At 47.8% G+C, this 13,735-nt stretch overlaps 2 protein-coding genes across 3 annotated transcripts in view; one reads left to right on the plus strand and one right to left on the minus strand.

The window, feature by feature from the left end:
• IZUMO4 (IZUMO family member 4) overlaps positions 1 to 9,472 on the plus strand; it is a 17,842-nt gene extending 8,370 nt beyond the window's left edge. For both annotated transcript variants that reach the window (XM_035117873.2, XM_060275406.1), the window contains exons 6-11: positions 3,138 to 3,185; positions 5,599 to 5,613; positions 6,529 to 6,576; positions 7,320 to 7,337; positions 8,639 to 8,661; positions 9,140 to 9,472. In XM_035117873.2, coding sequence (XP_034973764.1) covers positions 3,138 to 3,185; positions 5,599 to 5,613; positions 6,529 to 6,576; positions 7,320 to 7,337; positions 8,639 to 8,661; positions 9,140 to 9,240 — 253 coding nt within the window. In that variant the 3' untranslated portion in view covers positions 9,241 to 9,472. The remainder of the gene's footprint in view (positions 1 to 3,137; positions 3,186 to 5,598; positions 5,614 to 6,528; positions 6,577 to 7,319; positions 7,338 to 8,638; positions 8,662 to 9,139) is intronic.
• A 1,400-nt stretch (positions 9,473 to 10,872) lies between these two features.
• Positions 10,873 to 13,735, minus strand: part of AP3D1 (adaptor related protein complex 3 subunit delta 1) — a 51,356-nt gene continuing 48,493 nt past the window's right edge. Inside the window, exons 29-32 of the mRNA XM_035117870.2 lie at positions 13,622 to 13,707; positions 12,803 to 12,924; positions 12,002 to 12,081; positions 10,873 to 11,863 (exon numbers count right to left, since the gene is read on the minus strand). Of these exons, the coding sequence (XP_034973761.1) occupies positions 11,768 to 11,863; positions 12,002 to 12,081; positions 12,803 to 12,924; positions 13,622 to 13,707 (384 nt within the window). The 3' untranslated portion in view covers positions 10,873 to 11,767. The remainder of the gene's footprint in view (positions 11,864 to 12,001; positions 12,082 to 12,802; positions 12,925 to 13,621; positions 13,708 to 13,735) is intronic.

The following is a 13,735-nucleotide window of genomic DNA, read 5'->3' on the forward strand; positions in this document are numbered from 1 at the left end:
TCTGAAGAAGTGTGCATGCACACGAAAGCTCATACCAAAATAAAAACTTAGTTGGTCTTTAAGGTGCTACTGAAGGAATTTTTTTTATTTGTCAGGAAGTTCTTCCTAATGTTTAGGTGGAATCTTCTTTCTTGGAGCTTGAATCCATTGCTCCGTGTCTGCTTCTCTGGAGCAGCAGAAAACAACCTTTCACCCTCTTCTATATGACATCCTTTTACAGTATATATTTCAACCCCTTAACCTTCCCTTCTCAAGGCTAAACATACCCAGCTCCCTAAGCCGTTCCTCATAAGGTATTGTTTTCAGACCTTTGACCATTTTGGTTGCCCTCCTCTGGACACGTTCCAGCTTGTCAATATCCTTCTGGAACTGTAGTGCCCAGAACTGGACACAGTATTCCAGGTGAGGTCTGACCAGAGCGGAATACAGTGGTACTATTACTTCCCTTGATCTAGATGCTATACTCCTATTGATGCAGCCCAGAATTGCATTGGCTTTTTTAGCTGCTGCATCACACTGTTGACTCATGTCAAGTTTGTGGTCTACCAAGACTCCTAGATCCTTTTCACATGTACTGCTCTCAAGCCAGGTGTCTCCCATCCTGTATTTGTGCATTTCACCTATTCTCCACTGTGTTAAATCTAAGTCAGTGATTCCCAAACTTTTTTTTTTGTGGTAGTGGGGGGGGGGAGTACATCCCCTTGGTTCCACCAACTCATTCCCAGGGGGAGAAGCAGTATTCAGAATAGCAGTTGGCATGGAAGATAATAACACAATGAAACTCAAAGTCAGTAACAATTAAATTGCACATTTATTCAAAATCCAATTAGAACATTTTAGTTTGATTAATTCAACAAAACTGATTTCCTTATCCATTCTTCTTTGGCGGGAGATTCTTCCTTCCATTTTTGTGCATTAAGAAATCCTAGCTGCTGTCTTTACTTTTTTGAATCTTCTGTTCCTATAATCCCTAAGAGAAAAGTTTCACTTTTTTTTTTTGTATAATCACTTTGAGCATCTTTTCTATCTCATCATATATCCTATCAGGGGCGAACGAAGGCATTATGACACCCGGGGGTGGCAAACTGCTATGCACGGTGCATGTGCGGTGTCGCTACGTACAGCGCATGCAGCCGCGAGCAGAGGATCCTGGCACCGGCGGCAAACCACTACCGTTATGTACAGCGCATGCGCAGCGTCACATGCATGCATGGCGTCGCACACATGCGTGGTACGTAGCGACACTGCACATGCGCCGTATGTGCCGGTTTGCCGGTGCCGGCGCCCCAGCGCCGTACGGACAGTGCTGGGATCCTCTGCTCACAGCTGCAGCCACGAACGGAGGTCCTCCTTCACAGCTGTAGCGGCGGAGGGATCCCACCGCCGTCCATATGGTGCTTGAGCGACGCTGCCGGCAAACTGCTATGTACAGCGCATGTGTGCAACACCGTGCATGCGTGTGACGCCGCGCATGCGCTGTACATAACGGTACAGTGGTGCCTCGCTAGACGAATTTAATTCATTCCACGGGTCTTTTCTTATAATGAAAAATTCGTCTAGCAAATCCCATAGGAATGCATTTAATTTTTTTAAATTTTTTTTTGCCCATAGGAATGCATTAATTGAATTTCAATGCATTCCTATGGGAAACCGCGATTCGCTAGACGAATTTTTCATAAAACGAATTCGTCTAGCAAGGCAACCTCTGCTCAAAAAATCCTTTCGTTAAGCGGAAATTTCGTTAAGCAGGGCATTCGTTAAGCGAGGCACCACTGTAGTGGTTTGCCGCCGGTGCTAGGATCCTCTGCTCGCGGCTGCAGCTGCGAAGGGCAGATCATTCACATGCAGCGGTGCAATATGGCACCTGGGTCACACTGTCTCCCCCTGTTGTGACGCCACTGTATCCTATCCCAAAACACCCTCGGCTTTCTTACAAGTCTAGCACCTACATATGAGGGGGAAAGCTCCATTTGCTTGTTTACATTTCCAGCAGTTCATAGAATCATAGAATCGTAGAGTTGGAAGAGACCACAAGAGCTATCCAGTCCAACCCCCTGCCAAGCAGGAAACACCATCAAAGCATTCCTGACAGGTGGCTGTCTGCTTAAAGACCTCCAAAGAAGGAGACTCCACCACACTCCTTGGCAGCAAATTCCACTGCCGAACAGCTCTTACTGTCAGTTATTAGGAACCTTGTTACACATTTTGTGGGGATGGAATAGGTAAGGCTCTTCAAATTCCCTCCACAACCTTGGCCAGCTGCATCTCTGCATGCTGGATGTCCCAGGCCTTATCTTCCATTAAAAACGGCGAAAAAGACAATGAATTGAAAGTGGAGACGATGGGCGTACCTTCCCCTGTTTATCTGTTTGTTTCATAACACAAAACAAAACAATTTAATATAAATTACAGTGGTACCTCTACTTACGAATTTAATACGTTCCGAACGCACATTTGTAAGTCGAAAAAATTTGTAAGTCGAATCCCATAGGAATGCATTGGGAGAAAAAAAATTGTAAGTAGAAGCAACCCTATCTAAAAATTCGTAAGTAGAAAAAATCCTATCTAAACTGCATCCAAGATGGCGGACGGAGCTGCATTCGTAAGTAGCAACATTCGTAAGTAGAGTTACCACTGTAGTAACCATATATGGGACGCAGGTGGCGCTGTGGGTTAAACCACAGAGCCTAGGGCTTGCCGATCAGAAGGTCGGCGGTTCAAATCCCCGCGACGGAGTGAGCTCCCGTTGCTCGGTCCCAGCTCACTGCCAACCTAGCAGTTCGAAAGCACGTCAAAGTGCAAGTAGATAAATAGGTACCGCTCTGTTTCGGTGTTCTATTGCGCCAGAAACGGCTTTGTCATGCTGGACACATGACCTGGAAAAACTGTCTGTGGACAAACGCCGGCTCCCTTGGCCTGTAAAGCGAGGTGAGCGCCGCAACCCCCGAGTCGTCCGCGACTGGACTTAACGGTCAGGGTTCCTTTACCTTTACCTTTTAAAATAATCATATAAAAAAAAACAGGAGAGACTGGTTCATTAGGGCAAGTGGCTTCAGTCTGGCCCTGACACCCAGGAAGTCTCTCCAGCCACAGCCACACATTCTGACCCTGAGTTTCTGTCCCGTCCCCAACCCCAGGTCCTCTGAAGACTGGGAAGACGCTTTGAAGGGCCTCTACGAGTACATGTGAGTTCTCCAGGGGCTGTACCGGGTTAGCTGTGGTGGGTAGGCAAGAAAGGAAAGCTGCGGTCCCTGGGGAAGTTTCTAGTCCCTGTGTTTCTGGAGACAGAGTGAACGAAGTGAGACGGGGAGGGGGGACCACCTGGGGCCCTCCCCATGTTGTTGGACTCATCCCTGACCAATGGGAATTGGAGTCTGCAACATCGGGTGGGTCACAGGTTTGCTGTGGTCTAAGAAGATGCATTCTCTACTACTGCATGCAAGCGATGGAAGAATGCTTCTGTTCAGGACAGGGGCTTCCTCCTGGGAATGGGGAATGCCCCTCTTGCAGCGGGGCGGGGGGGATTTGCATCCCTCCACAGACCATTGTCGGAAGGCCTCTATTTGCAAGATGCATTCCCTCCTGAGAAGGGAGAATGCCCCTTGGAAGATATCTTCATGCTTGCTGGGAATGCAAAATTGTATATATATTTTGGACCGGGCTCCTCTTCGGTTTTCTCTCCGAAATTATTAAACAACCTCTCTTGCCAAGCCCAGCCTTAGCCCTGCTTTCACAAAACCCAGATTCCGACCCGACCACCCAGCATAAAGATTTAATTCTTTTTCTATGGGTAGCACAGCTAGTGATAGCACATCCCTGGAAATCCCAGGTGTTGCCACTTCTTGAGATGTGGTTCATTAATATTCGGGATATTGGTAGTTCGGAACGACTAACTGGGCTTGGAAGAGTTGCAAGTGGGGCTATAAAGGAAAATAAAACCTGGTCTCCCTATTCATGTGTAGGGGGGGGGGAGAAAATAAAGCTCTCCCACCAGCCTCACAAACCTGTCTGCGGAGAACCTGCCAATGTTTTAAGACAGGGGCCAGCAAACTTTTTCAGCAGAGGGCCGGTCCACTGTCCCTCAGACCTTGTGGGGGGGCCGAACTATATTTTGGTGAAAAAATGAATGAATTCCTATGCCCCACAAATAACCCAGAGATGCATTTTAAATAAAAGGACACATTCTACTCGTGTAAAAACACCAGGCAGGCACCACAAATAACCCAGAGATGTATTTTAAATAAAAGGACACATTCTACTAATGTAAAAACATGCTGATTCCCGGACCGTCCGCGGGCCAAATTTAGAAGGCGATTGGGCCACATCCGGTCCCTGGGCCTTAGTTTGGGGATCCTGTTTTAAGACCATGTAAAATGACATTTGCCTGCCACCTGCTTCATAGAATACAGGCAGGCGGTTGGAAAACTTTGTAATGTCTCAGGTTTTAATCAAGACATTGTGGCTGGGTTTTTTTGAATCGCTTTGGAACTGCTATTGTTATTACTCTGTGCTGCAGTCTCTGCTGCATTTTTAATAATAATAAAAAAATTAAGAACAGGGGTCCCCAGACTTACCGTGCGGCGGGCCGGTGCCCGCCGTGCTGACCGTGCGGCGGGCCGGAGGGCAGGGGAGTGCGCGCGCAGCGGGCCGGAGGGCGGGGGAGTGCGCGCCCGTGCGCATGCGCACACGGGCGGGAAAAAAATCACCGAAAATCGCTTGTGCGCATGCGTATGGGCCTCCCCTGACCCGGAAGTGCACCAGAAATGACCTCTTCCGGGTCGGGAGAGGCCCATACGCATGCGCACAAAGGATTTACGGCGATTTTTTGCCGATTTATTAGATCGTCGCTGCGCCGCGCGCCGTGAGAGCGGGCGGCGGCAGCGGGCGGCGGGGGTTGTCGCGGGCCGGATTGGAAGGCCGATTGGGCCGCATCCAGCCCGGGGGCCGTAGTTTGGGGACCCCTGATTAAGAAGGAAAGAAAGGCGAATGCCTCTTCTTAGATCAAGGATCAGTGGCACCCACCTCGGCCCTTCAGATGTTCACCTCGCAGAGGTCAACAATGCCACGTTCACACACAGGCGACAAGCCCCAGGCTGTTTGGGGGAAGCAGAACACAGCAGTCCTGTCCCTCTTTAGAAAGAACTGGCTGGTCTGGGCTCTACAGGATTCCCATTAGGTGGTGGCACCAAGACTTTGGAACTCACTGCCTCTTGATATCAGGCAGGAACTTCCACGGTACCCTTTGTGGTGCCTGCTTAAAACATATTTGTTTAGGGAAGACTATCCCAACACGATTATTTATTTATTTATTTATTTTTAATATTATCCCACCCATCTGGCTGGGTTGCCCCATAAACATTGATGTGTTTTGATCTCCATTTAGTCCTGTTGCTCATTTTAATTACCTTTCAAATGCTTTTAGCGGTTTTTAAAACTTTCTACCAGTAAAATTTAATGTTTCTTGCACACCACTTAAGAGGTTTTTGTTACAACCCAGCGATATAAGAATTTGGTTGAAGAAATATGGAGAAATAAAGAAGCCAGTTATATGCTCTGTTTTTTCCTCCTCTTCTCTCTCTCTCTCTCTCTCACACACAGATACAGTTTGACAACGTAAGTTAAGGCGTTTTCACGTGTGTTTTGGAGCAGAGTTTTCCACAGTGATGAAAATTTGAGTGCGGGAAAAGATTTTGCCCCCTTCTGCAAGGCCCCCTTGGCTGCGCCCAGTGCGACACCCTTGCGAGGAAGGCAGTAGCAGGAGTCCCCCAGACGGACAGCGGAAGGGCAGCAATTTTCCAAAATGACCAGCTGGGGGCTCTGGGTTGGCCCCAAGGTGGAAAAAAGCAAACAACACACCACTCTTTTCCAGTTGCCAAAAGTGAAACTGAGCAGCTGAAGGGAGACCCACCCACCCTGAGGTGTAAGAAGAGCTGTGATAGCTCAGTGGGCAGATGATGAGACTCTTAATCTCAGGGTTGTGGATTCAAGTCCCACCCTGGGCAGAAGATTCCTGTATCACAGGGTTGGACTAGATGACCCACATTGGTGTGTGTGTGTGTGTGTGTGTGTGTGTGTGTGTGTGTGTGTGTATGCAGAATAGGACGTGTGTGTGTGTGTGCGTGCGCGCGTTAAGATCCTCAGAAATGATTTTGCGAGGAACTCTCTTTTTTACTTAAGATTTTTAAATTAATTGTTCATAACTTTAACCAATTAATTTCAATTTTCAAATTTGTTATACATTTCTCTTTTGATTTGATTTTCCACCTTTTCTTCCATGCTGTTTTTCATACCAATTCCTTTCACAAATATAGTATCACGCATTTCATCTAAGACAGATTCCTCCATTTCATCTATTATCGTTTTCTTCCCGTCGCTCAAATTTCAAATCCTGCTTGCAATTTCATTTGGCTACGATATTTCCCCCCCTTCAAATAATCCAAAATTTCATAGTTCAGATTATTATTATTTTATTAGCTGGGAACTTTTTTTCTGGGTGATTTTTTTAACACTTGGCCGCTGTCTTCACAGGAACCCAGGCGAGTGGTCGATGGCACTGAAGCAACTCCCGGGATTTAGGTAGGCGCCCATTTCCTTGAAAGCCACAGGAAAAACTGAGGTACTTCCCCACAAAATGTAGGGTAGCAGTTGCAGGTGGGGAAACAGCAGCCAGGAGAATGAGTTTGTGGGGGGGGGGCGCGTATAGATTAAATTAACGAATAGCTGCAGAGAGGATATAGCAGGGACTCAGTCCTAGAAAGGAGTGGCACCTTTCTGGGATAATTGTTCCAACCCAGGAAGCGGTGCCAGAGCTGAAGTGAAGACAGGACGGCCATCCTGTCAGGGATGTTGTACTTTATAGGAACTGCCTTGAGGAGTGGGTTAGATTAGGCGACCATTAGTCTCACCCAACTCTGGGATTTTATGTTGCATCCTGCATTCAGCAGGGGGGGGGGGGCTAGGTGACCCCTTGAGGTGCCTTTCAATGCCTACAGATTCCTGATGATGCAGGATTGCAGCAGCTAAGCAGGTGTAAACTAAACCTGGAATAATAATAATTTTATTATTTATGCCCCACCTATCTGGCTGGGGTTTCCCTAGCCAGTCTGGGCGGCTTACAGCACATACAAGGTCCACAAGGAAAGAGGGAGGCAGATACAGGGGAAAGGAAAGGAATTGGGACCTAGAGCATCAATGTGTTTTAAGGAACCACCAAAAACATTTTTAGAGCATTGCAGTGGGTGGGGCTGCATGACCCTAGGGGGTCCCTTCCAACTGTACAATTCTGTCTTTCTCTCTCCCCCCCCCCCAATATCTTTCAGCCACTGCACATCTACAAGGTAAACAAGCGGCCTCAAGGAAAGATGGACGGGAGATGCTGAGCCGAACATTGTTGTTGTGTTTGTGGCTGCACACGCACGCGAGATTCTAAAAGCCCACGGCTTCCCCCAAAGAGAGCTGTAGTTTGCCCCTTGCAAAGCGACAATTCCCAGCGCCCTTATCCTAATGGCATAATGTTGCAAGTCTATGGTGTGGCCACGTTTTGAATGCCCTGTTCCATTCTGGTCACCTCTCCTTGATGATGATGATGATGATAATAATAATAATAATAATATTCATTTATACCCCGCCCATCTGGCTGGGCTTCCCCTGCCACTCTGGGCAGCCATTGGCAAACATTAAAATACATCAAATAAATAAAAAGGAGATTGTAGAGCAGGGGGAAGTTCAGAACAAGGGCAACCCAAATGATCGAGGGGATGGAGAAAGGTTGCAGTATTTGGGGCTTTTTAGTGCAGAAAGGGGTGAGAAGTTCACGCACAGTTTGGAGAAAGCAAACAGAGGGAAGTTTTTCTCTGTCTCTCATAACACTTGAACTTTTGGATATCTGACAAAGGTTGGAGGATTCAGGACTGATGAAAGGAAGTCTTTTGTCTCATGGCAGTGTTAAAACTGTGGAACTTGCTGCCACTGGAGGCAGAGATGGCCACCGACATGGATGGCTTTAAAAGGATTAGACAAATTCATGGCCATCGATGGCTACTAGCCAAGGCGGCTAGCTATGCTTTGCCCACCACGACTGGAAGCAGTAAGGCTTCGAATAACAACGGCTAAGAGAGTGGAGGGCTCTTGTGTTCGAATCACTCCTTTGGGTTTCCCAGAGGCATTTGGTTGGCCACTGCAAGAGGGTGCTGAACTAGATAGGCCATCTTACGTTCTTGCTCCCAGCACACTCTGGCAGAAAATCGTGCTCTTCCTTATTCAGTTCACTAATGAATTGCTTCCCACGAGGCATCTGGAAGTGATTCGCAATGCAATGGTATATAAAAACAGCTTAAAACAGCCACACTTTAAAACTGTGATAAATAATGTTACACGCCACTCCAATCTCTTGAGGGTGAGAGACTCCAGGGGTTTCTGCATCTACCCAGGGCTGAGTTTCCCTGGAAAGGAGGTCATTAGAATCCCACTTCTGACACCAGTGTTGCGCACACCCAAATCTCCAAGTGGCAAAACACTCCAGGAGTTCTGGGCACTAACTCAGGGGTGGTGTCTTTAGTAGTTTTGTTTTTTATCGACACATGTATACAACCGGCACATGGCATTGAACTTAACTCTGTGTCTTCCTCTGTTTCCACAGACCAGAGAACCTGAACTTTACGAGTAAGTTTCCAAAACTTCGACTTGGGTGCTGCAGGGGGGCATAGCTTCATGACTTATGGGCTGATGTGAAATAGAGGCATTCTCTTCCATTAGCAAGGAAGACCTCTTCTTAGATCAAGAAGGGAGAAACATCTCTGGCCCATCCAAAGTTCCTGGACTCTAACCTCCTGTCCTCCCAGACCACGTGTGAGATGGGAGTAAATGGTTCCATCTTAAAGAGGCATTCTCTTTCGAGGGACTGCCCCTCTTCTTCAAGAAGGGACGTAGGAACCTCTGTCTGTCGTCACCTGGCAGCCGCCCACCAAGCCCAAAAATCAGGAATTGAGTTGTCCTCCAACATCTGGGGAGGCCACAGGTGTCCCAATCTGTTAAGCCACCATGTTACAGAGATGGAAAGGTGGAGTCAGAAGGGCACTGCGTGCCGTTTTTAGGGACAGCAGCTACGGGGGGTCTCTAATGCCCGCTTTGTGTCCCCTAGGTATAGAGAGCACCCTCTCGAAAAACTGGCTCAACTTGATGGCGTTGAAGGAGCTCGAGGGAGAGACCCCTGTTCTCCAGCTCCTCGCCCCGATCTGCTGAATTCTTTTCCTTTCCGCAATGTTTTACGGAGAGCCCACTTTGATGTACGGTAATAAAATTATGGATAGAGAGACTCCTGTAATTGGATGCCGTGAAGCCTGGTTGTATTAGAAAGATGGTCTCGCAAACTGCAGGTAACGAAAGACGGTCGATTTTGAGGACAGGTAGACATTCATTCATTGGTTTTACAAACAGCCAGGAACCTGGTTGATCTCTCCCCAACTACATATGAAATGGCCAGGGTCTTTTGAAAGGGAAAATGGGATCAACTGAAAAAGGGCTTAGACGGCTCAAGAAAAAAAGAAACGGTGAATTGATGCGTAATGTAAACAAAACCGAAGCTTTTTCAAGGCGGGGGGGAAATATGAAAGACCTTTCAAAAGTCAGCTGGTTTTGTAATTTTATTGGATCATCTCAACATACACACACGCACACACAAAAATTGGTACAGCAGCTTTGTGGCGTTTTTCTCTTTTGGGGATTTCAGGGGAAGGGGGGGAATGTCGATAGCAAATAAGTTTGATTTTCTTCTTCCTGCCCCCCCCCGCAACATAACACATCATACAGTTTTTTTAAAGGTTCTAGAATCACCAAAAGGTTTCTGCAAGAGAACATAATCTACATGCTAAAGTGAGGGGTTTTTTTTCCATCCAGGAATATATGTACACATATATAGATATATATATACTTCTTTTTTTAATCCACTAATTCCAAGGAACGTTTGTCCTTTTAAAGACAAATTTAAAAGACGCCGTGCATTTTCCCTCCCGACGCACACGCAAAAAATCCGGACTAAGCCACGGAAGGTCGCCCAGGAGCTTCTCCCCACCCCAAACAATTTTTTAATACTTTTATCAAGCAACATGGGCCCCTGACTATAATGTGGGAGAGGGGGGAGACCTAGATCCATCTGATAAATCAAGTTCTGCCAGAGCAAAATGCACCCCTCTTTTCCTAAGTCGACAAGCATTTTGCAAGTGGTTTTGGATTTTTTTAAAAAACCAAACCTATCTCTAAATCCGGGGGGGGGGGGAGGCGGAGAGGTTGAGGCACCCGTGTCTTGAAACAAGCAGCACATCAAAAGCAAGAGACCAGGGTTTTCATCATGCTTGTTTCTGTGCTCTCTCTGCATCCCACAAAATATACTTTATTTGGGGGTGGGGGGTGGGGAGGTTAAAAAACGATACTTGGCGAAACAGATGGGTTCTTTTGAAAAAAAAAAGCTAAGTGCCATATTCCTTTCAACAGTGATCAAGCTGCTTTTGAGCCAGATTTCAAAATAAGTAAGTCGCTGGCTCACTTCCATCTTACGGGACAGGCGCGGGAGGGGGGGGGAAGGTTTGTTGAAACCAGAGGGAAGAAGTCTTGTTTCCAGCCAAGAATCCCCCAAAACACAAAGAAGCCAGTTTCTCGGACCAATGTCACACAGCTGATTGATTAGAGTCTTGATCTGGGAGTTCAGAAGCCCGAGGCACAGTTTATGGGAGCAAGTGGGATATGGGGCGAAAAGGGATTATTGGGGTCATGGTGGGAGGGGAGGACCATGCCCAGAGCAGCAGCCAAAGGGATCAACCTAATATGGTAGGCAAAATAAAAATGTCAAAAATAAAGGGTGGGGTGTTTTTTTTGGCGGGGGGGAGAAATCCACATACAAAACCAATAGACAACGAACCTTTGGATTTCCAGTTTTCTTTTTGCTACATTCTAAACAAAATCAAAACTTCAGGAATGTGAGATTCTGCTCTCTCTCTCTCTCTCTGAGCGGACATCACAAAGACCCACGGGAAGGGGAAGGGGAGTTGATCGATCTCGCAGAACGGGAACGAATCCCGTCCTCGGAAGGCAGAAGGGGAGGCAAACACAACTGGCTTATGGTGGGAGAGAAGCCGGGACAATCCCTGCCAGCTTTAAAAAAACAACAACCCCAAAACCCAACAACAGCAACAACAAAACAAATTACAGGTACAGTCGGCCTGGATGTAGACCACCACAACGACGCTATTGAGGGTGGTGGCCCAGAAGAGCAACCATGATATTGGAGTCGATTTAAAGAGATTCTGACACGGTGCCTGGGATTTCTCGGGCCGCTCACCACCACACCTCATGGGGCCATCGACTGTGGCAAGGATCCCTTGGGTGGCTCCATCAATGATGGCAGGGTGTGTCTCTGGTACAGAAGAAGTTCCCCACCCCGGCTGGTCGAAAAGTTCAAAATGGAATGTGAGGGGAGAGGAGAGAGAGAGAGAAAAAGACTACAGCTTCAGGATGTGTAAACCGCCATAACCGAAAAACAGAAAACACCCACCCACATTGCCCTGTGTGTCCCAGGGCAGAGTGGGAGTGAAAAAATGCATGCCCCTAGGAGGGGCAGGGAGAGAAGGGACCGTACGTGTGCATGGGGGGGGGGAGAGGGGAGGGGAGAGAAATCTTTATCGCTCGGCCGGATTCAGTCTGTGTGAGCCTCACGACACTTCTCTCTCAGGGGGGAGGCGGGAGGAGGAGGAGGAGAACAGATCGCGCCAGTTTCTCAGCACTTCGACAAGGTCTCCTTGAGTTCAGACAGCAGGTTGCCCAGCAAGGTCGGCTCGTTGCACTTGGCATCGATGGAGACGGAGTTCTCTCCCTTTGAAAAGAGAGTGGTTTTTCATTTGTGGGTGGGAGCAAACACAGGTTTTGGCCAACCGACACAATCAAAGGAGGTGGAGCTGACTCCCCCTAGGATTCAATCATCACCCCACTGTGTCTGCCCCCCCCAACTTACCTTTTTAACTAACAGACAGACATGATGGCCCTGGATAGAACGGCTATACATCGATGCGCAGGACCCCACTTGCTCGACAACTGAAGGGGAAGGAAAGAGGAGGCGTTTAAAATGGGGCGTCTTCTTCCTCTCCCTCAAAAACAAGGCTAAGCTTTCAGGAGTGTGAATGAGAAGAAGAAGAAGAAGAAGAAAGAAGAAGAAAGAAGAAGAAGAAAGAAGAAGAAAGAAGAAAGAAGAAAGAAGAAGAAGAAGAAGAAGAAGAAGAAGAAGAAGAAGAAGAAGAAGAAGAAGAAGAAGAAGAAGGAGGAGGAGGAGGAGGAGGAGGAGGAGGAGAGAGGAGGAGGAGGAGGAGGAGGAGGAGGAGGAGGAGAGGAGTCTTCAGAAGAGCTTACTCCCTTTGCCCATATCAGCAAGAGGCACTGGTTAGATCTCCTGTGGGGAAGAAGTAGAGCCCCAAACAGGGACTCATGCTGAGAAGCGACGGAAGGCCTCCTCAGAGAGTGGGCAATTCTCCTCCTTTAATTGATCACTCCTGATGCAACCAAACCCAGTGCTGAGAGAGAAAGCAGGTAAAGGCAGCAAAAGCCCAACCCCACTTACCTGCCAGTCATAAGGACTTAAGCAGGGTGTAGAAACCCTCAAATTTGTCCCAAAACAAATGCCAATAGCTGGGGGGGGGGAATTCACATCTGGCAACCAATCTATTGACATTATTTTCAGCTCTCCAACCCCACTATGACAGTCTATCCTGGGTTGGTTTTTTGTTTTGAGGAGGAGGAACTTACTGCAGCAGGAACTCACCTGAGAAGTGATGGTGGAAGCAGATTTTCGCCAGGAGGTGGTGGAAAGGCATGGTGATGCTGTCGACTTTGAAGGAGCTGGCGTGCAGGTCCCCCGACTCCAGCAACTTGGCATAAGCATCACTTGGGGGAGGAGAAATCAAGGTGAATTGAGCGGCAAAGGAAGCTGGAGGGACAGGAGTGGGCCTGGACACCATCTCTGGCTTGCCCACTTCTGCCCAAGGCGGGCTGGAAAAGCTTTTTAATGAAATTGTTTATTTTGATCTTGGGGCCAGCCAGGCCCAGCGACCAAACACACAAAGAAGAAGAAAAAGCATCAAAGTAAGTACATTCAAATGACGCTGCATAAACAAGCTTGTTTTCCCCTGCTCTGGAGGGTAGGACTCGATCCCATGGCTTCCAGTTACAAGAAGGGAGATTCTGACTAAACATCAGGAAGAAGTTTCTGATAGTGAGAGCTGTGTGATAGTGGAAAGGGTTCACTCGGGAAGCTGTGGACTCTCCTTCCATGGTGATTTTTAAGCAGAGCTTGGATGCCCATCTGTCATGGATGCTTAAGCTGAGATTCCTGCATGGCAGGGGTGCTTCCCAGCTCTACAATTTATGATTCTATAAATGTCTTCTCATAAAAGCAGGGCAAGGGAGAAGCATGTCAGGTCAATCTCTGCATCCGACAGTGGAAGTTAATTTCTCAACTCCCAGAGTCTGAAGAATACTGCTTAGGCGCTACGCTCCCATTGACTTTACGAAGCCTTGTAAAGACAGCAGTCTGCCCTTCCCCGTGAGAGACACAGGAGAGGAGTGGCTGGAAGGGGCTCACCTGTAACAGGGCGTCGTGATAAGGTAGGAGGCGCAGCTGAAATGCAACTTGAAGTCCAGCTTTTCGTGTGTTGAGCCTTCCTCGTCCTGCCAGAAAACAACAGAGGTTGGGAAG

The sequence above is a fragment of the Zootoca vivipara genome, chromosome 6, assembly GCF_963506605.1.
Source record: "Zootoca vivipara chromosome 6, rZooViv1.1, whole genome shotgun sequence".
NCBI lineage: Eukaryota > Metazoa > Chordata > Lepidosauria > Squamata > Lacertidae > Zootoca > Zootoca vivipara.